We start from the raw sequence: 26,773 nt of genomic DNA on the forward strand, positions 1-26,773 counted from the left end.
TGTAATTTTATTACTCTGATGTAAATTTTTTTTTTATTGAAAATTTGTTGCTGGATCATTTACAGATCAGAGAAAGATATTATAATATGAATTTCCACCAATCACTCAGAACTCTTCAGCTTCCTTTCTTTGAAATTCGACTTTTTTTTGCAGTATAACTTTCCTAATATGGAGTGTCGCTTTGTGCTGGTTCATTTTTCAAATTACTGGTGTATCCTGCCTAAAACATAGATGCAGTAACTTAAATTGTTTCTGCATGCAAACCACTTTTCTGAATAGGTTTTGTACAGTGTTGACAAACTTGTCCTTTTTTGTTTATGATGATTCAGTTACTTCCAGTAGGTAACTACTTTTTTTTTTTTTTTTTTTCACTTGTGAATTTTCATATTAAACTATATAGTGTGCAATTTTGCCCCTTTGTGAAAACAAGCAAAAAATATATTCAACACTTTTGTGATCAATGGCTCAAAGACACTAAATATAAGAACTGGCTGTGCAAATTAGATGGCGATTACTTAAAATATTTTTGTAAATATTGTAAATGCATGCTGACAGCCAAATTAAGTGATATTGAAAGGCATCATAATACGTATTGATGTAACAGATTCTTTTGAAAGGGAATTTCTGACAGTTGTTCGAATTGATTCTGGAGATGATATTTTAAAAAATCATTTAGAAACGAGTGCAAAGAATTCTTCATATATATCACCACATGAAGTAATTCAAAATGAAACAATAGACTGCTGCAACGTAATATTAAAAAAGATTGTAGAGAAAGTAAATGAAAGCAAATGTTTTTCAGTATTAGTGGATTAAATAGCAGCTATAGGTAAAGTGCAACAATTTTCATTAAGTGTTTATTTTGTGAAAGAAGTAGATATGGCAAAAAAAACTTGTTGAATATTTTCTCCAGTTCATCCCTGTTGTTTCCGACTGGTGGGGGAAAACTTGGCCAACACTCTGCTCAATTTACTGATGGAAATGGGTATAAACTTGCAAGTACTGAATCATTAGTCATTTTTCGTTTTGTTCAGTATACTATTTAGAAGTTTCTACCAAACATGCTATAATTTCCTGAATTTCTTGAATTGGGTAAAGATCCGATGAACTCTACTCATGACAGGCCTATCGCCACGACCAACTGCATGTGCAGAATTCTTGAAAAGACGATAAACCATCTTTTCATATGATAACCTCCTACCTGCCACACAGTTCGGTGTCCACCAAAAGAGATTGATGTGATATATTATTAAGAATGCAGAACTCCATTTGAAATGCATTACTTAGATTGGGTCACTACATGATGTCTGCATTGACATCAAAGAGCATGTGATTTCACGTAAACGTATGGAATACTCTGCACATGACATCGCCATAGACTTTGAGGACATCTCCAGATCTTCATTCAGAAGATCTGGAGATGACTTTTTTTTTTTTTTTCCCTTTCATTTTCTTTTTGTATCAGTGCACAATCCAAGTATGCTTGAGTATTCCCACAGGAGGGGCTATTTCCCAGGACTCTATCTTCACTGCTATTCTTCTTATAATGCAGTTTAACATTTGTTGAACAATTCCAAACACAGTTGATGCCCTATTTGTAGATGATATATTATGCAAAAAATGTGTAATATTGAGAGTCAGTTTCAAGGGTGATAACTAAGGTCATCCCATGGGCACAAGCCATTTAATTTCAACTTTGTCCTGAAAAAAACATGTATTCATTTGTGTATTCATTTTCTTTTCTTTCACCAATGAAACCTTCACCCAAATCCACAACTTTGGCTTAATGTCCAACCAATACCAGTATACATCAGCATACAATTCTTTGGAATCATATTATACTGCAAACTTACCTCTTTATAACACACAAAACAGCTAAGAAGTTCCTGTTAGCAAAAACTAATTGTTATTCTGGTTCTCTTGGCAATGAAATAAGGAACTTGTCACATTACCTTACCAAGATCCAAACTATACTGTGACACGCTGGTATACAGCTCAGAAATTCCCAGCATCCTTCACAGGTTTGACACCCATTTGTTACAGCACAGTATGCATTGTATTGTGATGATTGGGTGTATTATAAAAGCATACAAGTCTCCACTATATAATCTCTATATGATAAAACACATGAACCACCTCTCTTATTATGTTATGCATATAATGAATATTTTACTGCTGCCAATCATACGTCATATTAATTATTAACAAGGCTGCTAGTTTCACTAAAAAGAACTTGGGAAATTCTTGGACTTTTTTCTGCCCCTCTTAGTGTCAGTCATATAAAACCTTTTATTAATGGGTTTTCAGCATTGGACACTTAAATTAGTTAAAGAAAAAATCTCTTCCACACTATCTCCAACAGTTTGTCTAGTTCTTCCTTGAATTAATTCAAACTGCTGACATTCACAACAGATGGAAGTTTATTTATGCCCCCTCGTGTATTCTGAGCAAAAGGAAGGATATCTTCAACATTGAACTTACTCATTCCTTTCGAAGTCATAAACACATCAATCAAATCACTTTGTAGGTGGCGCCTCCGTAGCCAGGTGGGAAGGAGCAGCAGTGCGTAGCACACGCTTCTTGATTAGACCGAGGTTCGAGCTCGTCACCACCAAATACGGAGGATGCGGAAAGGTCAGGGAATGACCACCGCATATCCCGGAGCAATATGGCCTTAGTTGCTAATGCTCCTAAAAACCAAACAACAAACAAACTTTGTAGGTGCCTAGTCTCCAGACATTCCAATTTGCAGGACTGAAGCCTTTCTTGTTAAGAGCACCCTTTTTTCCCTGGACCAATCTCATTTCCCTTCTCCTCACCCATTCCAGCAGATCTACATCTTTCTTAAAATGATGCCTCTATATCTGTATGTGATACTCTATACGGCACCTGAAAACTGCTTTACACAAGGGTGTAATCACTTTCTTATCCTCGCTAGCAGAATTCCTGTATATCGTTGGCAAAACCCTCTGAGCAGGGGTGCGCCAAGGGTGTTTTCCGCCTAGGTGCAAGAAATAATTTTCCAGCCTTTTACATCAACTGTTTTCTCATCAGTCTTCATCAGAAAAGTTAATGAAGACGGGTTTGATTTGTATCATCTAAAGAAAAGTTATAATGTTGAACTTGTTCTAGATTGAGTTCTACTAAAAACATTCTAATACTGTTCGTTAACAATTTTGGCCATAACCCTGGATCGTACATATCATTTTCGAAACATTTACTGGTCACATCTGGAGTATCATTGGTAGAGGTTCCTGTCTTACCTTCAACTTTTGATGAAATTTCTTCAATAGGAGGCTGATTTTTCAAGAAGGAATTTTGAGTGATGTTTTGTTTCTCGCTGATTTTGTCATCATAGAAAGTATCTAATTGTGATTGCAATGATTCTCCAGTGTTTTTACTTTTTGCAGATGTTGGTTCACAAAAATCGTGAAATTGTAGTAGTAACTTTTTTTATATACTTTCCTCTTTTTCTAATTTTCTTTTTCGGTAGGCTGTGCCGGAAAGTTTATTTTTTCTGTGAGCCATCTAAAGAGAATGATTCAAAAAATTGTTATTTAAATAAATAATATTCAACAAAAAAATATATATAATTATAATTCATCAAAAATTATTTAATTTCAATCCAAAATTATTAAAAATTTAATTTTAATTTTCTGCCCCATTACTTAAATGACTTAAAATAATAATTAACAATTATTATTTTAAGTCACTTATTATTAATTAAAAAAATCTTATATTTTGTTGAGATTTGTAATATAAGAATTATATAATTTAATGGCCTTTAGCGTTGGCGCCCCTAAATATTCAGCGCCCAGGTGCCAACAGGGGTGCACCCTTTGCATTCCTGGTCGGCATGCCCCTGCCTATGAGCTGTCCTGGCACTCTGTCTGCACTGTTCAGAAGATTTCATGTCTGACTGTACAATTACCCCTAGGTTTCTTTCATTTTCCTCTACCCTGAATGTAGTACCACACAGTTGGTACATTATCTGGAATTACTGCTACTCATGTACAGTACCCTGCATTTGTCAATGTTAAATTTCAGTTGCCATTTCTGAAATTCAAGTATATGATATCAAAATTATTTTTTGCATCCTAGCCCCTTGACAAACCCATGCTGTGACTGACAACTGCACACTTGTCTAGATTGTCCTTCATTATTTCTTTAACCAGTGACTCCATTATTTTTTCTGGAAGTTAAGCTAACAGGTCTGTAATTATTCATGTCACTCTTTGATCCCCCCCTTTGTGAATTGAGGATACATTTGCACATCTCCAGTCCATAGGGATCTCCTCTGAATCCAAAGATGTTCTCATAATTATGACAAAGGGTTTATTAACCTCCTCTGCTGCCTCCCTTAATATAATTGAATAGATCCCATCCACACCAGGTGCCTTTTTTTATGTTTAGCTTCAACAGTTTCTTTTTCACTTTCTCCTCAGTTATCAAAAAATTATTTAGCTCCCTTTTAGAGTTAGATAAAACTTCTGGCATCCTCTTCCTTAAAGAATTCCTCATGTGTGAATGTAGATGAAAAATACCTATTCAGTTTGTTAGCAACCTGAGTAGGATCATCAGCAGTTAAACTACTGATACTAAGTGGGCCAATGTGATTCATTCTCTTTCTTCTACAGTTTTACATAAGTAAAGAAGTCTTTGCTGGTTTTTTTTTTTTTTTTTTTTTTTCTTCTTCTTTATACATCCTTGGAAAAAAAACTTCTCATTTGTCTTAGTTTGCTTAACATAATTTGTGATTTGATTGCAGACTGATAAAGAAGCTTATGTTTAAATATTTACAGATTCACATTCAGAGGAGCTCATTTCCAAAGAAAATAATAAGAATTTTGAAATTCTTCAAGCTGTTCTTGGTAAAAAATTTGAAAGAAAGTTGCCAGAAAAAACTAAAATACCATTTTTTCAGTAAGTACATTATAACTTTAATTTGTTTTATCTGTTCAGTATTGGTTCATTTATATATATCTGAGTAGCCATTTTATTAGGTACACTTACCTAATAGCAAGTAGCCCTCCCCTTTAGCTCTCAGAACAACCTGGATTTGTTACACCATGAACTCAGCAAGGTGTAAGTGTGCCTCACAAATGTCATCCAGTTCACTCAGTTATTTCCCACAGCAGTTGTTGCAAATGGGATGGTTGCAGATCTCTACTCCAAAGAGCTTGTTCCACCTGAAAATCCAACTGAGCAGCTATTGGTGCTCAGTTGGATTTTGATTTGTGACTGAGGAGGCTGAGTTTATGCTCACATTTACAGAACCAGTTCTATACAATTCAGGCCTTTTCATGTGGTGCCATTTGTATTGCCCTACCACACCTCAATCAGATCACCCATTCTTGCACTTAATTGAAAATATGTTCCTACATATCTGCATACCTGCTTTATATCACATTGTACCAACATGTGATCCTGTTACTGAATGAATGTTCCATTTCTGTGAAAAGGATGTAATAGTAGTAATGGCAAATGATGCAAGGAAGCAAGCGTATACAATATCAGCCAAAAAAAAAAAAAAAAAAACAGTTTACCCTCCAAAAATTTGTCTAGTCTAGTTCACCCTTAAATTTATTAAACCCATCCACTTCCACAACAACAGATGGAAGCCTGTTCCAACAACCAACGATCTGTTGTCTGAAAGCAACCATCTGCACATCTATCCTGCAACCATCCTTTCCCTACTTGAATTTGTGCCCCCTCATGTGTGTGTAGTCTCAGCAAGTGGAAGAATACCATTAACATTCAGCTTACTCAATCCAGTTAAGGCTTTAAACATCTCACTTTAGGAAGGATGTAGATCTGCTAGTACAGGTGCAGAGAAGGGCAACCAGATTGGTGAAGGAAACCAGATTAGTGAAGAAAAAGGGTGATCTTATCTAGAAAAAAGACTTCAGTGAGATATCCAGACCTGTACACAGTACTAAAGATGCAGTGTAACCATGGCCTTATACAAAGGAATAATTACCTCCTTATTCCTGCCAGAAAAGTTTCAGTATATTATTGACAAAACCCCATGAGCTGTCCTGTCAGCATGTCTACACTGCTCAGAGAATTTCATGTCTGCCTGCATTACCTCCAGGTCTTTTTCATTCTCCACTAACCTGAGTGTAGTACCACAGTTGATGTTACTCTGTGGTTAAACCCACGTTCAGTACCTTGCATTTTTCAATATTAAGCTTCAACTGCCATTTCTCATCCCATTGACCCAATTTTCCCAGATCTTGTTGCAGTAGCTTGCCCTGATGACTGTTGTTAACCACCCCACCAACCTTTGTGTCATCTGCAAACTTAGACATTAAGCCTGATATACCTTCATTAATATCATTGATAAATATTGAAACAACAATGGAGCCAGAACTGAACCCTGGAGAATTCCACTAATAACATTAGTCTGTGAAGAGCAGTGCCCATTGATAACCACTCTGTCTTCTTCCACTTAATCATCCCTTTATCCATAGTGGTAACATGCCCTTATTGCCACATTGCTCCGGTTTATACAGCAATCTTTTATGTGCAACAATATCAAAAGCCTTCCTGAAATCTAAGTATACAATGTCAAAATTATTTTTTGCATCCAGTTTCTTGGTCACTGCATCATAGTAACCCATCAGATTTGTTAGACAAGACAGCCCCTTTTCAAATCATGCTCTGATTGCAGTATAATTGCATCTCCAAATGGTTACAGTATTCTTTAACCAGTGATTAGCATTAGTAGAGGCATTTGATGCAAGAAAGCAAGCTTATGCAGCATCAGCCAAAAAAAAAAAAAAAATAATAATAATAATAATAAATAAATAAATAAAAAATAACCACTTCCACTTCACCCCTCTGTTCGTTCGAAATACCTGTCCAGCTGAGGCTTAAACTTATTTAGGCTATCAACTTCCACGACAAGGGATGGAAGTCTATTCCACCAACCAACAACCCGCTGGCTAAAGGCAAATTTCCTCACGTCTATCCTACATCTGTCTTTTCTCAATTTGAATTTATGCCCTCTGAGGTGATTATTCTGAGCAAGAGGAAGAATCCCATCAGCATTGATCATGCTCAAACCATTCAAGGCTTTATACACCTCTATCAGATCACCTCGCTGGTGCCTAGTCCCCAGACACTGTAATTTGTAAAACTTAAGCCTTTCTTCGTAAGAGCACCCCTTTGTTCCATTCACTAATTCTTGTTGCCCTTCTCTGTACTCGATCCAGCATCTCTACATCCTTCTTGAAATGAGGCCTCCAGACCTATATACAGTACTCTAGGTGTGGCCTGACCATTCCCTTATACAAGGGAATAATCACCTCCTTATCCCTACTAGAAAAATTCCTATATATCATCGACAATACACCATGAGCTACTCTTGCAGCCCGTCTGCACTGCTCAGAAAACATCATATCTGCCTGCACAACCACCCCCAGGTCCCTTTCATTCTCTACCACTGTCAGTGTAGTACCACAGAGTTGATACATTGCTCTGGGGTTGCTGTTTCCCATATGTAGTACTTTACATTTGTCAATGTTAAACTTCATTTGCCACCTCTCAGCCCACCTACTCAACCTTTCCAGATCCTGTTGCAGTAGCATAGTGTCAGTAGTGTCCTTGACAACCCTGCCAACCTTCGTATTGTCTGCAAACTTGGACATTAAGCTGGATATACCATCATCAATATCATTTATAAATACAGAATGATTCCATTATTTTTCCTGGAACACCTCTTAGGCTAACAGGTCTATAATTACCCATGTTGCCTTTCGATTCCCCTTTATGAATTGGGGTTATATTGCACTTCTCCAGTCCATAGGGACCCCCCCCCCCCAAATCTGATGATGCTCTCATAATTATGCTAAGGGTTTGCATACCTCCTTTATTCCCTCTCTTAATACAATTGGATAGATTCTAGGTGCATTTTTTATGTCCATTCCTCAACAATTTCTCCTCCAGTTTTCTTTCAGTTATCACAATGTCATTTAGCTCCTCATTAGAACAAATTAATTTGGCTCTTCAAAGTGTCATTTAGTCATTAGTAATTTAGCTCCTCAAAGTGTACAAAATACCTATTGTTTGCCTGCAGCCTGAGCAGGCTCTGCAACAGTTAATCCATGGACATCAAGTGGCCTAATATGATTCAACCCCTTCCTTTTACTGTTAATATAAGTATAGGCGTCTTTGCTGTTTTTCTTTTCCAGAGACTTCTCATTTGTCTTAGCTTGCTTAAACTCCTTTGTGACTTTATTATAGACTAATTTATATTCTATTTATGATATAGCAACAGTTGGACCTCTCTTTAACGAACCTCCATATAACGAATTTTTCTATGTAGCAAACTTTTTTCATTTCCCCCTGGTCATTACATTGAAAATAGTGATCATATAACGAAGAAAATTTCCATATAGCGAACTGATTTCGAGAGATCCGGGTATGCATTGTTCGCACCTCTGGCCTTTAGACAGTAGAGCTGATGATGTAGAAAGCACGAATATGAGAATAAAGGATTAAGATTAATCCCTTTAGCTTTTTAGAGCTAAGGATTGATTTCATGAATTAAGAACTAAAACATTTTACAATTTAGTGGTGCCTGTAAAACCCTACAGGAGGAAACTGGCCAGCCACAGCACGGGATAGAAAAGGATGGAAGGTTTTGGGAGAGGCCTTTGCCCAGCAGTGGGTCAGCAATGGTTAAAAAAAAGTAAAACCTATACATCCGATACACTACTGTACCGAGAAGTTGCGCTGGTCAGCTACTATCTATGTGTCCATAGCCTTTGACAAAGATTAAGGCATATTCCCGACACAGACATTGGGTCTGATCACCCTGTTTTCTACTGTAAGCATCCTATGAGAGAATTAGGAGAGAGTGATTTTCCTTTATCCTTGAAATTCATCTGTTGTTTCGAAGAAATGAGTCATCCACACTTTCACTAAATTTCACCTGTCTCTGTTTACATGTAGTCCCTAATTTCAGTTTTGGTTTAGCTGCTGTGCAAATAACACTGTAAGGTTATTTGCAAATAACCTTACAGTGTTATTTGCACATTTTAATTTCCCAATTTTTTAATTGGGAAATAAAAAAAAAACAAACAAAGAAATTACTTTAAAATTTAGTATTCCTGCCAGTACCGTGTTAAACATTCTGAAAAACCGTGTTTCGATTCTTGAACTGTTTGAGGAAACAGGACCCAGTTGGAATCGTGTGCCTGTAAAGATGTAGATGAAGCAGTTTTTAAGTGGGTGAAGCTGATTCGAGACCAAAATGTGCTGATATCAGTGCCATTAATAAAAGAAAAGGCTATGGAGTATGCATCTTTCCTGGGACATATAAAACACTCCAAGCCAGTTCTGGTTGGCTGGTCAAATTTAAAAAGTGCCATAGTTTACTCAAAAGTTATTTCTGATGAAAGTGGAGTTACAATAGGCCTGTACCCATTGGAAAGAAACAGTTGGAAAAAAATTTTGAACAGTGGATTTTAAATTTCGATAGAAAAATGACAAAGGAAAACAGTAAAATTGCATTGATTGTCGACAACTGCCCTGCACACCTTCACTCAGTAATTTCAAAACTTACAAGTGTGAAGATGGTTTTCTTCCCTCCGACTACCTCGTGTAAACTGCAGCTAATGGACCAAGACATTATCAAGAATTTGAAAATGCACTAACGAAGGGACATGCTAAAAAAATTATACTAAGAATAGAAACCAACCAGCTTGTAGATTCTGTTATAGGTTTGCAGTTGTGCATATCAGTGTTGGCGAAAGTGTGGTGTGAAGGTGTGACAGAATCAACAATTAAGAATTGTCTGTAAAAGTAAGTTTACTAAAATGCTAATTAACAACGATGAGGAGGATGAATTATTGCAAGGCATTGAGCAATTTTCAGAAGAGTTCCAAGTGAGGTTTCATCAGAGGAGAAATTGTTCTTGACAATTTTTAGGAGTTGATAATGATGTCATAGTAGCTGAATATCCAAGTGACTCCAACATTTTGGAGCATATTTAAAGAACTAGTAACAATATCAACAATGAGTTGGATGAAAACAAGGGCAATGAGTGCAATATTAAATCTTCCAAACAACAAATGTTGGCAGTATTTGAAACTTTGCGTCGAGGCCTTCATTGTGAAGAAAATGTGCCAGAAAATAATTTGAGTGTTTAAACAAATGTGAACATTTTTATGAATAGTGTACAACAAAAAATAACCAAATATTTTACAACATAATTCGTAATGTACTAATGTATTGTGCACTATTATGTAAGTAGTCATTTCTTAATATGTATGTATTAATAAATTAATTGTTTTAAATGTTAGAAAATTATTTGTTCCCACTCATTTCTGATTTATTTCTCATCTTTTACTATATTTCTGAATTTACAGTATTTTTCACTGTTGAAAAAGGTCATATTTCTTCATAACACAATTTCTGTTTAACAAATTTTTTCAAGGGAACCATCGATTTTGTTATACAGAGGTCTGACTGTATTTACATATAAATGATATGCAAAGTAATATTTTTTTTATCAGTTTCACTGGCAGAAGAACTCTATATAAAATGAAACAAGTATGTAATATAAACCAAACCAAATGAACAAATCCAACTAATGTTACAGGCTGGGCATATATTATTCACCACATTACAAGCTGCTATAAAAAGAAAAGTACACCAGATGAAAAGAAATAGTTTATTTTATTTGAGAGAGAAACTCAAAAGTTTTCATCAAAATATTAATAGGTTTCTACTTAGGCCCCATTTGTGGACTGTAGGGCCTCAAATATACCTTACTGTATGTAAGGGTTGTGTTCCGCGGAACTCTATGTAAGTTGAATTTTACGTAAGTCAGAATTTTCCTAAAGGCTTATGCAGCACCGGCAACTATGCATACTGAATTTGATTGAAGCAAAAAAAAAAAGGAAATGTTCGACGAACATATAAATAGAATTATTTATTCAACTTTTTTATCTCGTGCGCAGGAAAACTTTCAAAAGTGTACAAATTTACAAAAGTGTGCAATTACAAAAATTTTACTTTAACTTTATGGAAACCAGCATGATTCTTGAACCTATTAAACCACTCATTGCTTGCTACAAACTTGGCTTGGAGTTGGTCGTACTTATCCTTAATATCTTAAAAACACTTCTTGCTTTTGCTTGAATGGCCATTAGACTCGGGGCCCTTGCTTCTGAATCTGATTTTCCATCCATAATATTAATAGCTTTTCCATTTTCGATATAACACCTGAATGCTGTTTAGTGATCACTGATGATCTTAAATAGGTTGATCCTTTAACATGTTCTTTTATACGCGCATTGTCATTTAAAATAGTATTCACTGTTGAAGCAGTGAGATCTAATTCCCATGCAATAGATAAACTTTTCCCTGCTTCTTACTACTTAACTATTTTCATCCTCATTTCTAAATCAATTTTGTTTTGTTTCCTAGCACTGCCAGCACTTGCACTTTCCGTTGGTCACTTTCCATTCATCATTGTAATAAGTAAATAGGAATGAAGAGAAGATTCTGAAAATTTGTTTTTTATATGATTGAAGATTTCAGTGAAGAGGAGCACATTTCACCATAATAACGTAAAAGCCCACACAATTCCAGTTATCGATGTTATAGCAAATGCAACAAGATCGAGTTTACTACTCATTTTTAACAGATTTCACTAACAGAAAAGCAAAATAAACTGGAAAGTGCAAATTGTTTTTATAGTTTTATGGTCGTGACCTCTAGAAATGTGCTTTAGAAAAATGTTACAAAGGCATTCAAAATTGATTCTTATAACGGAACGTATGATAACGATGAAAGGGTAGTGCATTCTCCAGTCAGACCACATAATCTTTCATTCCAGCCAGTAGTGTAGTGTTTGTAAACATGTTGGCCACGTGTTTTGTTTTTGAATCCTTTAGTTAAAAGGGATTTTTGTGTTGTGCATATTTAACATAAATTTATATAAACTAATGCAATTTACATTATAAAAATGACCTTTTAGAGAGTTAAATAGCTTAGTTATATAGCGAAAATTTCAACTTCTGAGGTCTTGGAACGAATTACCAAAAAAAAAAAAAAAAAAAAATGTATTAGTGTGTGGGTTCACATAATATTTTCACAATGCCTCCATTTATTCAGAGTACGTTTCCATATTTTTTTTCAGTTTGCATCAGCTAGCAACAGCTTGCGTGAAGTCAAACTTACATAAGTTGAGTATTATGTAAGTTGGGGAGTGCCTGCATTCAGCTCTGTCAGTAGGTGTGTATCTCTTTCTGGTGCAGAACACTGTTTCTTGAAACTGTTGCAATCATTGTGAATAGACTTTCTTTGCATATTCCAGTTGATAAACATCTTTTTACTTTATTGATAGCTTTAGATTCCCAATATCATAGTGCACGCACGCGCATGCATATTACTTGCTGTTAGGGGTAATGTCATTTCATAATTGAGTTTTTTTTTCCAGCTCCAACATGTAGTTTTTATGAAGTTTCCCTTGGAAAACTTTTTGAATTGCTCTTTTTAAATAAAATTAACTATTTCTCTTTATTTGGTGTATTTTTCTTTTTACTAGGTGGTTTGTGATATGATTAATATATGCTCACCTTGTATATTCTACTCTTTGCATGTACTTTTAAAAGTAAAATTGAAATTTCCATTTATGCTTAATAAGTTGGTTTGATTTTGACTGTGCAAGATCTTCACCTTTTAGAATTACAGAATTTTCATACAAATAACATTAGAAAACAGTTTTATTTCTGAACAGCTCGAAACTAATAAAATATGTTTTTTTCTGAAACATGTAGTGTTAATTAATGCTTGAGGGTTTCTTGTTATATGTATTGCTGAAGAAAGTGAAATAAACTTCAGTACTTATTTATTATAGATTGCTTTTGTGTTAGGTGAGTATGTTGCGAAGAGGTGATACAGTTCATATAGTTGGATATTTACACACAGACAGTCCTCATTTTTTGTCAGCTTAGTTTGTGTTAATCCACACAAGCAAATTGCCAAGCATTTATTACTTATAGTAGGCTGTCTAACTTGTACTTGCTGCTGATAGTTTTTTGCTTCTAGTTCTGGTTGTTGTTTACCTGTGCTAAATGTTTGTATTTTTGGCATTTTTGATTTAATAGTTTATCCTTAAAAATGTATGATAAAAGGAAAGATCAGCACTCAGATGATAATGTGGCAAAGAGATATGTCAGAAAGGCTATTATATTAAAAGTGAAAAAGAAGGTGACAGTAGTTATAAAGTGGATTGCTGAAAAGTCTAAATGAACAAGAGACTTTGCTAATTCATCTGTGCAAACAAATCTTAAATAGACTTATTTGACATATTTATTTTGTAGTATTTAATATTCATATTTATAAACAGTTTCATATTAGATCCTTGGTCAGGAGTGTAACTCCCTATTATATCATTATTTTTATGCTAAAATCAGTTTTGGCTTGCATTATTTCAATCTATGCCACTTTTCTAGGAAATTAACCTGCCATAATTTGGAGGGTTGCCCATGCTCTGAAAGTTGATCACATAAAATTTCTATAGAATTATGGTTTCGAAGAAGTTTTAAATATGTATAAATTAAATACTTTCAGGGACATGGCTAAGCTTCGTTTTGATCCAGAAAGTGATACGTCAAAATTTGTGCTCAAGAAAGCTCCAAAAGAGAAACCAAAGTAAGAATACCATTTGTTGATGTGTTGATACAGTACAGAATGTATAACTAGTAGTACCTGACATTCCAGGGTGTTTTTTTTTTTTTTTTTGTTAATTGTGTACCTTGGCTTTTGTAGCTGATACAGTTAAAAAAAACAAAAAAAAAAAAAAAACTTTTCTGCACCAGCATAGTGACATTTTTAGGAGGCAGCTGTATGAATTCCCCATTTCTAACAAGCAATCAGCTTCAACTTCAGCTAAGACTGACAGCTGGGAAATTTAAGTCAGCTGGATGGTTACGTGGTGAGGTAACCATCCAGCTGAAAAAATATTTTATTTTTAGCTGATGCAGAATAAAAAAGCCTCTACACTTTTTTTCTTTATTTTTCTCTGGTATGTGTAAGCATAATCCATGCATGATTTTTTCAATTTTTATTATTTTAAATTAATTTATTTTAATTTTTATTATTTCAATGTTTTAATACTTCAAAAATTTATTTAAAATTTTTGAAGTATTAAAACATCTCTCTCTCTCTCTCTCTCTCTCTCTCTCTCTCTCTCTCTCACACACACACACACACACACACACACACACTTAGATCTTTTTTCATTTTTTGATGGATTTATTTGAAAGCTTATGATGAAACAACAATGTGTGGTTTCATCAAATTCAGGTTCAGTGAAGCAAAAAATAAGTGTTGCATGCTCAGTAATGAAAAAATTAATTTTTTGTGTTTCACTCCATAAAGAAAAAGCAGTTTTGCCACAGGTAGCATTGTGAAAAATTAAAGTGTATTTTACTTTCCTTTTCATCAAAAAAGAAAAAGCTTTTGATTATGATTTTTGTATAGTACCGTATTAAACTAAATGAGTCTTCAGAAATTTATAATTTGGTTTAGTGACTAAGCATATTCATATTACCATTTCAGTTTATAGTTTGCATGTGCATAAATTTTGTGAAGTATTGCTATTAGTAGTGGAAAACGATGCAAGAAAGCAAACTTACATAGCATTATTTAAAAAAAAAAAATCCTTCCCATGTTCACCGTCCATTCCCACCAATAAATTGTCTTGTTCTTCCCTGAATTTATTCAACCTGCCCACATCCACAACAACAGATAAAAGTTTGTTCCACCAATCAACCACCTATTGGCTGAAAGCAAACTTCCGCACATCTATCCTGCAACCATCCTTAGTCAGTTTGAATTTATGCCCCCTCGTGTGTGGTCTGAGCAAGAGGAAGAATGCCATAAGCATTGAACTTGCTTAATTCATACAAAGCCTTTAACACATCAAGCAGATCACCTTGCAGGTGCCTAGTCTCCTTGCACTGCAATTTGCAGCATTGTAGCCTTTCTTGGTAAGACCACACTTTTATTCCCTTCATTAATCTTGTTGCCCTTATCTGCACCTATTCCATCAGATATATATCCTTCCTAAAATTGAGGCCTCCAGACCTGTATGTATTATTCAAGATGCAGCATAACCATTGTCATGTACAATGGGATAATCACTTCCTTATTCCTGCTAGGAAAGTTCCTGTATATCATTAACATTAGCATTAGTAGAATCATATGATGCAATAAAGCAAGCTTATATAGCATTAGCTAAAAAAAACAAAAAACCTTCCCATTTCACCCATCCATTCACTCCAAATGTTTGTCTAGTTCAGCCATGAACTTATTCAAGTTGTTGACATACACTACAACAGATGGAAGTTTGTTCCAACTATCAACCACCTGTGGCAAATTTCCGCACAGCTGTCTTTCCCCAATTTGAATTTATGTGCCCTCAGGTGAGTAATCTGAATGAGCAAGAGGAAGAATCCCATCAGCATTGTGCTTGCTCAAACCATTCAAGGCTTTATCAACCTCAATTAGATCACCTTGCAGGTGCCTAGTCTCCAGACGCTGCAATTTACAAAACTTGATCCATTCTTGGTAAAGGTAACCCTTTGTTCCATTCCCCAATTTCGTTGCCCTTCTCTGTACTCATTTCAGTAGCTCTACATCCTTCCTAAAATGAGGCCTCCAGACTATACACAGTACTTAAGATGTGGTCTGCCCACAATCCTATACAATGGGATAATCACTTATACTTGCTGGCAGATTTCCTGTATATCATTGACAAAACACTGTGAATTGTACTGGTAGCCTATCTGCATTGCTCAGAGAACTTCATATCTGACTCCGCAATTACCCCCAGATCTTTCTCATTTTCCACTACTCTATTGTATTATCACACAGTGGTTAATTAATCTGGGGTTATTGCCACCCATAAACAGTACTTTACATATGTCAATGTTAAACTTCAGTTGTCACCTCTCAGCCCATCTGCTCAACTTTTATAGATCCTGTTGCAGTAGTGTACTATCACTACTGTCATTAACAACCCTGCCAGTCTTTGTATTGTCTGAAAACTTAGACATTAACCATGATGTACCTTCATTAATATCATTGATAAATACAGAAAACAACAATGGGCTCAATACTGAACCCCGGGGGACTCCACTAATAACATTATTCCACGAAGAGTAGTATCCATTGATTACCACTCTGTCTTCTCCCACTCAACTATCCTTTTATCCATTTTAGCAACTTGCCTTTAATGCCATACTGCTCTAATTTGTACAGTAGTCTTCCATGTTCAACAGTATCAAAAGATTTCCTAAAATCCAAGTATATGATATCAAAATTATTTTTTGCATCCAGTTCATTTGTGACCACATACTATCCGATCAAATTTGTCAGACAAGACTTCCCCTTAACAAATCCATGCTGTGTCTGAACTATAACTGCAGTCTTGTCTAGATGATCCTGCATTGCTTCTTTAAACAGTGACTCCATTATTTTCCCTGGAACAGAAGTTAAATTAACAGGTCTGTAATTACTTGTGTCACCCTTTGATCCTCCTTTGTGAATTGGAGACACATTTCCGCATCTCCATTCCATGGGAACCTCCCCTGATTTAAGGAAACTTTCATAATTATGCCTAAGGGTTTGCTTACTTCTTTTGCTACCTCCTTTAATATAACTGCATAGATCCCATTCATCCCATTCATCCCAGGTGCCTTTCTTATGTTTAGTTTCCACAACTTCTCCTCCACTTTGCACTCAAGTTATTACAAAATTATTTAACTCCATTAGAGTTTGATAAGCTTCTACCCTCCACTTCTCTACAGACATTCTTCATGTGTGAATGTAGATTCAAAATACTCATTCTGTTTGTCAACTATCTGAGCAGATTCATCAACAATTGAACCGTTGATGTCAAATGGATAAATCTGATTCATCCCTTTCCTTCTAGAGTTTACATAAGTAAAGAACTTTGCCCAAGATTTCCCATAATCTGTCTTTGCTTGCCTAACCTCCTTTGTGACTTGATTACAGACTAGCTTATATCTACCATAGTCTTTTGTGTCACCTGATAATTTATATGCATCCTGTGCATTTTTCTTCTCTACCACAAGTCTCATTAGTCCATCTGCAATCCGTCTAGGCCTAATCCCTGAACGGTATTTCTTAGTTGGTATGAAAAGCCTAGTAGCTTCTTGAATGCTTCCCATTTAGAATTTGCTGTTGATAACATCATCAGTTGGTCCCACAGTATAGAATTTAAAAACTGTCTGAGCCCACAATAGTCACCTTTATGAAAGCAAAAACCCTTCCCTTTACCCCTGATGGTAATTACTTATTTAAGTAAATCCCACATGAGCACACTGTGATCACTACCACCTAGTGGTTCCTTTATCTGCAGATTAATGCATGAAGAATCACTGCTGATAATCAGATCAAGACTATTACCCCCTTTAGTTGCCTCACAAACATGCCTCTGTATAAATCAGTCATCCAATAAATCCACAAAGCCGTGATAGTGTACGAGTGACCAACCGACAAGTTCCAGTCAATATCTGGGAAGTTAAAATCCCTCATGTCTGATTTATTGGCCCATTCTATTTCTCCGTACAGTTATTCATTGTAATTATCAGAGTCATTAGCCCTATAACACATTCCTACTCTCAATTTTACTTTCCCAGCACTTGTGTCACACGAAACAGGCCCAACATTGCATTGACCACCCATGTCAGCTGGATGCATGTCCTTAGATTTTGTTTCTTAACTAACAGCATAACCCCTTCTCCCTTGCCTATCCTCTATCCTTTCTGTACAGTGTGTTCTACCCAAATTCAATTTCTGCATTCCATATATCTGTGTGACACCATGTCTCTGATATCCCAACAATATCTGTCTTTGATGTCTTGACCAGCACCTCAAATTCATCTACTAAACTCGTAGCATCGATGCACATGCTCTTAGTTATCCTGTGCACGTACTCTTAGTTATTCTAACACAGTCCCCATGTATTTACTTTTTCCATGATAACTCCCAGCAGTCCTGGAAATTCCCAGCACCTTGCTTTCAACTCTGCTGCTCATTTCAATAGAAGCAGTGCAAGGATCGCTTTCACCTCTGTCTGCAGCTACTCTTGATCTGTTAGTCTGCGAATTCCCCCCCTAAGCTAGCAGTTTTCCAACCCACATAAGACTGCCTCGATAGCATCAGAAAATATTCTTGCACCCTTTCTATTTAAGTGTATTCCATCCCTCTGGAAGTAGTCTCACCTGTTAACAAAACCCCATGAGATGGCCTGGCAGCTTGTGTGCACTGCTCAGAGAAATTCATATCTCTAGTACCCATGTAGTACTGCACAGTTGGTACATTCATCTGGAATTACTGTACCCATATACATTACATTGCATTTGTTGATGTTAAATTTCAACTGTCATTTCTCAGCCCATCTGCCTAATTTTTCTAGATTTTGTTTCATTAGCTTACCGTGATTACTGATTAACCATCCTGTCAGCCTTTGTATCATCTGCAAACTTAGACATTCAAACTGATATCCTTTTATCAATATCATCAATAAATATAAACAACAATGGGGCCAGCACAGAACACTGTGGGGGGGGCCGGGACTTGACTAATAATATTAGTTCATGAACAGTAGTGTCCCATTAATAACTACTCTGTCTTCTCCCACTCAACCATCTCTTTATCCAGAGCAGGAAGTTTCTCTTACTGCTGCCCTGCTCCAATTTGTATAGCAGTCTTCTATGTGGAACGGTATCAGAAGCATTCCTCAAATCCAAGTATATATCATAATAATTTTTTTTTGCATCCAGTTCCTTTGTTACTGCATCATTGTATTCAATCAGATTGGTCAGACATTCACAAATTCATGCTGTGACTGCAGTATATTTGCATCCTTGTCTAGATGGTCCTGCATTATTTCTTTAACCAGTAACTCCCTGGAAGTTTTCCTGGAACAGAATTTAAGCTGATTGGTCTATAATTACTCATGTTACCTTTTCATCCTCCTTTGTGAACTGAGGATACCTTCACACATTTCCAGTCCATAGGTACTGCTCCTGAATCCAAAGTTGCTCTCATAATTATGACTAGGCAGTTTTTTTACCTCTGTTGCTGCCTCCCCTAATATAATTGGATAGATCCCATCTATCCCAAGTGCCTTTTCTATGTTAAGCTTCAACAATTTCTCTTTCCATTTCCTCTCAGTTATAACAAAATAATTTAACTCCCTATTAGATTTTGATGAACTTCTGGCATTTCTCCCTAAAAAACCCATCATGCATAAATGTAGATGCAAAATACCTATTCACTTTCTCAGCAATGCACAGGATTGCCACCAGTTAAATCATTGACATCAAATGGACCAATGTGATTCAACCCTTTCCTTCTACTGTTAATATAAGTAAAGGAGTGCTTGCTGCTTTTTTTTTTTTTTTTTTTTTTGTATTTTCCATAGGCTTCTGTCTCACCCGATTTTTTTTATATGCATCCCATGCATTTTTCTTCTCTGCTACAAGTCTCATCAGTTCATTTGACATCCATTTAAGGGTCTAAGCTTGAAACAGCATTTCTTGGTACATAAAGCCTAGTAGCTTCTAGAATTACTTTCCTGAAAGCTTCTCATTTATATTTTGCTGTTGGTCAGATGGGCCTGTTGTATAGAATTTACGAACCGTCTGAAACCACTATAGTCATCCTCATGAAAGAAAAAGCTCTTCCATTTTACCCTTGACAGTAGTTGTCTCTAAGTAAATCCCACCCACATTGGTACGCTGTAATCACTGTCACTGAGTGGGTATTTTAACTGCATATCTTAATGCATGAAGAATTACTGCTAATAATCAGATCAAGCGTATTCTTTCTCTTGTTGCCTCTCTAACATGCTGCTGTAGAAAACAGTCAAGCACAAAAATCTTGCTAGTGTTTGAGTGGCCAGCCCACGAGTTCCAGTCAATACCTGGAAAGTTAAAATCACATTATAAGATATTTTGATTTACTAGCCCAGTCTAATTTCTCTGTATATCTATTTGTTTTATTCATCACAGTTCATCGGCCCTTTAACACACTCCTACTCATTTTCATTTTCCAAGTGCTTATGTCACAGCAAACTGATTCAACACTGCCGTGGCCACCCATGTTAACTGGATGCACTGCTCGGATTTAATATGCTTCTTAACTAAGCATATGATCCCTTCTGTCCTGTTTGTCCTTTCTGTACACATTGTACTCCCTATATCCAAATTCTGCTTCTCTTATATGTCACTGATAGCCCTACAATGTCTGCATTTGGTGACTTAATCAGTACTTTAAATTCATTAAATTTATTTACTATGCTCCTAGGATTAGTGTACAACATGCAGATATACATGTACCTGTTCTTACTCTTAGTTACCCTTGTATTTAGTTATTCGATGACCTGACACAGTGTTTGAAATCCCAAACAACTTGCTTTCCAGGGTGTTACATGTTCCAAGAGAAGCAGTGCAAGAATCACTTTCACCTCTGCCTGCCTGCCGCTCTACTTATATTAGTGTATGTATCCCCCGAGCTAGCAACCTTCCGATCCACCTATCACTGCCTTGATAGCATCAGCAGATATTCTTGCAGCCCTTCTATTTAAGTGTATTCCATCCCTGTAAAAAGTCTCCCCTGTTAACAAGGACAGACTATGCTGGGAAAAATTCTACCCTCCCAAGCCTTGTACAATCTCTCCATAGCTGAATTAATTGACAAAGTTCTCAACATATATTCCCTCTTATAGTGTCTGGGCAAAATTTCAGATGCATTTTTGGATTTAATCCTAATCCATGATTTTTTTCTCCAACATTTTACATAAGCAAAAAAGGGAACTTTCGCAGGGGATCCCTAGTTTTAGAGGCTCATGGACAAACTGAATACAGGTGGGCCTCGATTAACGCGATTAATTCGTCCCGCGAGCGCATCGCGCAAAACGGAAACGCGTTAATCGAATATCATAACCAATAGGAAAAATTATAATTGGTCCTTGACCTTCTGGAATGTCCATAAAGAATTTTAAAAATACCTTTTAAATAACTTTTTAACTGTATATAATGTAAAAGATAATGAAAATAATTATGGAATTAAATGTTTATCGAGGTAGTTCACAGTTTCAGCATTTCTTATTAAGTTGTTTGGACCTAACTACTAAACGAAACTGTTAGGTATTTCTTTTGGTCTGGGTGCACCTTGAAAAAATTACCGAGACATTAAAGGCACCGAGAAACTTTGGGAACCTCTGACATAAAATACACAATGAAGAAATTACTGTTGCGGAAATATTTGAACAGTGTTGACTTTCTCTTTTCATCAATCAATTTCCGATAGCCGACAACAATCTTCTCTGGGACCTGGTGAAATAAATATCGCAGAGAACATCAAACCTTTTGTTTGAGGTTCTATGCGATACGAAAGATTTCATCTAATTCTTTTACCGTTATCTCCTTCGTGGTAACTGGCTCATTTAAAAATTTTCATCTGGCTCATTTAAAAATTCAAATTTTTAAATGCAAGTCTGCATTGACTTTATTAGCAGGCGACAAACACGTCTTCTTCCGATGGTAGATGGAACACACCGAGGTGGACAGCAGGCAAACGTTTGTTTATTGACTGTACGACTCGCGGTAAGCTTAACGCACGATTCAAATCTTTTTCAATTATCGCATAAAAAAAAAAGATCGTGTTAACTGGAAATTTGCATTGTGTAAAGTGGTATCATTTTTCAAATAGCGTTAACTGAATATCGCGTTAATCGAACCCGCGTTATGCGAGGCCTAGCTGTATATGACACAACTCTGACCATGAAATATCTTTTACAGAAGTTTTTCTTTTTATTTTTTACTTGTCTGTGTAGAATTTAATCCTAACTTGACTGTTCCCCCCAACAGCACACCTAAGGATTGGGCCCCCGGAAAAGTGCCCTTTTCAAGGGGCCCAATTTTTACAAATTGTCAACATATTATATATATTTTGATAACATTTGTAATAAGGAAATGTTCCCTTTGATAACAAAAGTAATTAAGATTTTATTAAGAAATGTATTATTTATTATATATTTATAGAATACAGTCTAGATTATCTTCAACCCTGGAATGTTGTTAATTTATTTAAATTACAGTGCTTTTTCAAATTTTTTTAATTGAAATATAAGCCCCTTGTGAATAATTTTTGCCTAGGCCACAAATTCATAAAAGATAGCTTTTGAGTAATATGTTTTATGAATCTATGGAAGTTTAAAAATACTTACCATGCTGCTCCAAAAAAAATATATATATATATATTTATTTATTTTTTGGTAATTGTCTCCCTTGGCTTTTGCAGCTAATAGAGTTAAATAAATATGCTGTTCTTCTCTGCACCAGCATAGTGGCATTGCTAGGAGGCAGCTGTGAGAATTCTCCATCTTTTACAAGCAATCAGCTTGTACTGCATAAGTATTCACCATATAATGCAAGGAAGCCACAGGGATTTTCTGCACTTGCATAAAACAGTAAAATAGATAAGAAAATGCAAGTCATGTTCTTCACTCCTTACATAAGTAGCTTTCCAGTTTGCCTTTTAATTTATCCAAACTGTCAGCCTCAACTACCTGTGAAGGCAACTTGTTCCAGCAATCAAAAACTTTCTGGCTAAAAGAAAACTTTCTACAATCTAGTCAAATCTCTTCCCCTGTAATTTGAATTTATGGCCCCTAGTTCTGGAATTCTTTATAACAGTGAAAATTCCACCTTTATTCATTTTACTAAACTCTCTCAGAGCCTTATAGACCTCAATCTGGTCTTCTCTGTGGTGCCTGGTTGCCAAGCTCTGTAGTCATGTAATCAGAGTCTTACCTTGTATAGTCACCCTTTTGCCGATCTCACCATGGGAGTTGCCCATTTTTGGACCCTTTCGAGAAGCTCAATGTCTTTTTTCAGATGAGATCTGTATACAAATGTGGTCTTATACAGTGGGATTATGACCACCCTATCCCTACAGAATGCTGTTCAATAAATCATTGATAAAACACCATGTGCTTTTTTGGTTACTAGTTTATACACCATTCAGAAAATTTCATATCTGCCTGCATCATAACTCCCAGATCTCTTTCTGTGTGCTGATTTCTCATTATACTTTGCTTCCGACTAACTCACACCATCACAAAGATTCTCTGCTGGTAGACATAACTTCAAACTCAGCAAAAGCTCTTTTAATGCTCAGGCTGCTTTTGATAAGAAGCATGATCTCACCACCCTTCTATCTTTCCTAACTACTTTATACATACCATAGTGGAACTCATCATTTTCAGGTGGCAGCACATTTCTGTTAGCCTGTTATGTCAGCTTTAGTCGTCTTAACCAGGAGTTCAAATTCAGCCGTTTTATTGACGACACTCCTGACACAGTTAAGACTAAGTATTCTTCTATAGTTTACTACCGTGACATACCCCTTGAAATTATTTGGGCTTGTTTCTCTAGCTTTATCTTTCCACTCATTTGAAACGTTGCTAGCCTCAGAACATCTTGCCAGCATTGGCTCTTACAGCAACAAACAAGAATTCTTTAGGTGAGTGTAAGCATTACTTTGGCCCATATCATCAGATAAATGCAGATCTATCCCTTATTCCCCTAACTAGCAGTTCCCCCTGAACTCTTAAGGTATCTTCTATGATACTGGTTTCAAACAAAAGAAGAAGGCTTAATCATTATCATATGCATTAAGAATCTTCAATAGATTATTAGAAAAATTAAATATTTATGCATATTTTTCTAAAATTAACTTATTAAGCTTATTTTTTAAATTTTGTGTAGCAATGCAGAGGATGAGAAGGGAGCTGTGTTTGCTTTTTAGAAGAAAAATTGCTTATCGATCCTTTTAGTTATACAGTAATCCAGATAAATTATAAACTAAAAAAATCAGTGTGGTGTTAAAAAATATGATCGCCACGTCCTTTTTCTTTTATTAGTGGAGGAAACAGCTCCTAACTCATGCAGTTGTGCTTGCAGCAACATTGAAAAAGTATTAAATATTTAATGAAAACTGAAATTATTATCTACAGTTAAAAGTTAATGGCAGCAGAATTTCACTATGTACATATCTGGTATCTGGAGAACTGATAATAAGTGCATGTATGCAGTGTTGGTGGTAGAAAAAAATCACTCATAAAAGATGAAACAAAAGACTAAAACTAAATAGTTTCTAACCAAATAATGGATATTTAATATTTGGTTTTTTTTATTGTGTTTTGTCTTTTGTGAATGTATTTTTTTCACCTCCGACTAATGAAAAAGAAAGAAGCTTCTCAAAAAATCTTTGAAGTATCAATACCAGCAGTGTTGGAGATTTTAATAATGGTATCCTGTACTTTAAGAAATCCACCTATCCAGTCAGTTTAATATATTGCACTAGTTTATTGGTTACCATTGTAAAATAAATATGTTCATTCTTAACATTATATATTCATGTGAGGTGTGGCAATCAAGTTCCTGGACTGTTGCAAAAAAAAAAAAATGTTTTTTTTATTTATTTATTTTTTTTTTTTATGTTTTTTTTTTTACTATTCAAAGTAATAACCACCTGATTGAATACACTTATTGCACCATTCTGAAAGTTTCTAAAAAGATTCAGTGAAGGCCTCCAAAGAGATGATATTCAGTTCAGCAGTTGCACTTTTCTTTATGCCCTCAACAACCTGAAATCTCTTTCCTTTGATGACAGTTTACACCTTGGGAAAGAGGAAAAGGTTTGCTGGTACTACTAGTTCAGGAGAGTTGATCCTTACAATGCCATGTTTCTTCAGAAATGTAGATTGGGCAGGGTATTGTTGCGCAGCAAGCTGCCTATCTCTTGAAATTACAGCCTCATCTGGGAAATGTGCTTCAGTAGTGTTTGAAGCACCTTTATGTAGAATACAGCACTGGCTCTCTCCTTCAGATATAAATTCCTTGTTAATCACACTGTTTATCAAAAAACATGATCAGCATCATCTTGATACTGGACTTGCTGTAAACAAAACCTTTCTGCCCTTGGTGATGATTTTGAAGTCCGCTGCCTGCTTTGATACTTTTTCTCTGGGTTGTACTGAAATACCCAATGCTCATCTCCAGTGATAAGGTAGTTGAGGAAATTAGGATTGTCTTGACAAGTCTGGATGAAATCTTCACATGATGTCACTCTTCATACAGAATTTGACAAATCATCTCCTTATTCATGTCCAACTCGTCAGCCATCATTCTGAGGAACAAACAATGATCTCTTGCCACAATTTCCTGAACTTCTGTAACTGTCTTGATTTCTTGAGGTTGGACGCTCACTTCTTGGGTCATCACAAACATCCTCATGTTGGTCTTTGAACTACTTATACCACTCAAACACACTGGTACAACTTGGTGTTTTATCGCCATAAACAGTTTTTAACATTTCTTATGTTTCTATTGCAGATTTTCCCAGTTTAAAGAAAAATTTGATATTCGTTCATTGCTCCATTACAAAATTGTGACACGAAACTGGTTGTTCCCTGCAACCTGTCAGCCTACTGAACAATCTTTGTCACCATCTGTTTGAGGAAGTTTGAACTACAACATACCACTTCTGTTTAGTTTCAAACTCATTTCGAACTGCAACAGCACCCAGTTCAGGAACTTGATTGCCACATCTCATATCCTGCACTTAGCTAGAGTGAAAAAATTCTGCTGCCATTTAAATTCAGTTTATTTTCAGAGTTTCATTATTAACTTGTCTGTTTTGTTCAATATTTTTAGTAAAAAAGAAATGCAGAAATTACAAGAATCCTTACAGGAAATTCCAGCAATATCTAAAGATCGATATTATGAAATCAGTTCGTGTTTGACAAATGCATTAAACAATCAGAATAAGGAGGGGTTTAGGTTTCTGAACACATCTGAATATGATACATCAAACAGTAAGCGTAAATTTCAAAGATTTATGAGATTCTGAGACAATTGTAGATTTATTTTTAATATATATATGTATATAAATTTATATTAAATGTAATATAAAATCATGAGTTTAAACCAGATAGTTGAAAATTTCAGTTGATAGATAAAAATAAATAAGTAAGGTATGAGAGATGCACCAAACTGCGCAAAGCAGCAGTAAAGGATATTAAATTTTATATATGCAAAACCTACATCAAAATTTATCAGACTTATAAAATCCTACATGCATTTTTATATTTATATATACAGGCTGGCCTCGATTAACGCGAATAATTCGTTCCGCGAGCGCATCGCGCAAAACGGAAATGTGTTAATCGAATATAATAATCAATAGGAAAAATTATAATTGGTCCTTGACCTTCTGGAATGTCTATAAAGAATTTTTAAAAATACCTTTTAAATAACTTTTTAACTGTGTATAATGTAAAAGATAATGAAAATAATTATGGAATTAAATGTTTATCGCATAAAACAGCGGTTCTCAAACTGTGCCGCATAATATTTTAAATTTTCGGGTGAAACACAGCGATACTCGACATCTGTCGAACACTGCGCGAACTACTAGCTCGAGATAGTTCACAGTTTCAGCATTTCTTATTAAGTTGTTTGGACCTAACTACTAAACGGAACTGTTAGGTATTTCTTTTGGTCTGGGTGCGCCTTGAAAAAATTACTGAGACACTAAGGGCGCCGTGAACCGAGAAAGTTTGGGAACCTCTGACATAAAATACACAATGAAGAAATGACTGTTGCGGAAATATTTGAACAGTGTTGACTTTCTCTTTTCATCAATCAAT

At 35.6% G+C, this 26,773-nt stretch overlaps 1 protein-coding gene across 1 annotated transcript in view; it reads left to right on the forward strand.

Moving 5' to 3' along the window:
• The window catches only part of LOC150086886 (uncharacterized), a 161,086-nt gene that overhangs the window by 79,008 nt on the left and 55,305 nt on the right, over window positions 1–26,773 (forward strand). Inside the window, exons 8-10 of the mRNA XM_090372309.1 lie at window positions 4,803–4,923; window positions 13,591–13,671; window positions 25,779–25,939. Of these exons, the coding sequence (XP_090228435.1) occupies window positions 4,803–4,923; window positions 13,591–13,671; window positions 25,779–25,939 (363 nt within the window). The remainder of the gene's footprint in view (window positions 1–4,802; window positions 4,924–13,590; window positions 13,672–25,778; window positions 25,940–26,773) is intronic.

This window comes from Mastigoproctus giganteus, chromosome 4 (assembly GCF_048544385.1).
Source record: "Mastigoproctus giganteus isolate SK-2022 chromosome 4, ASM4854438v1, whole genome shotgun sequence".
NCBI classification, from domain to species: Eukaryota; Metazoa; Arthropoda; class Arachnida; order Uropygi; family Thelyphonidae; genus Mastigoproctus; species Mastigoproctus giganteus.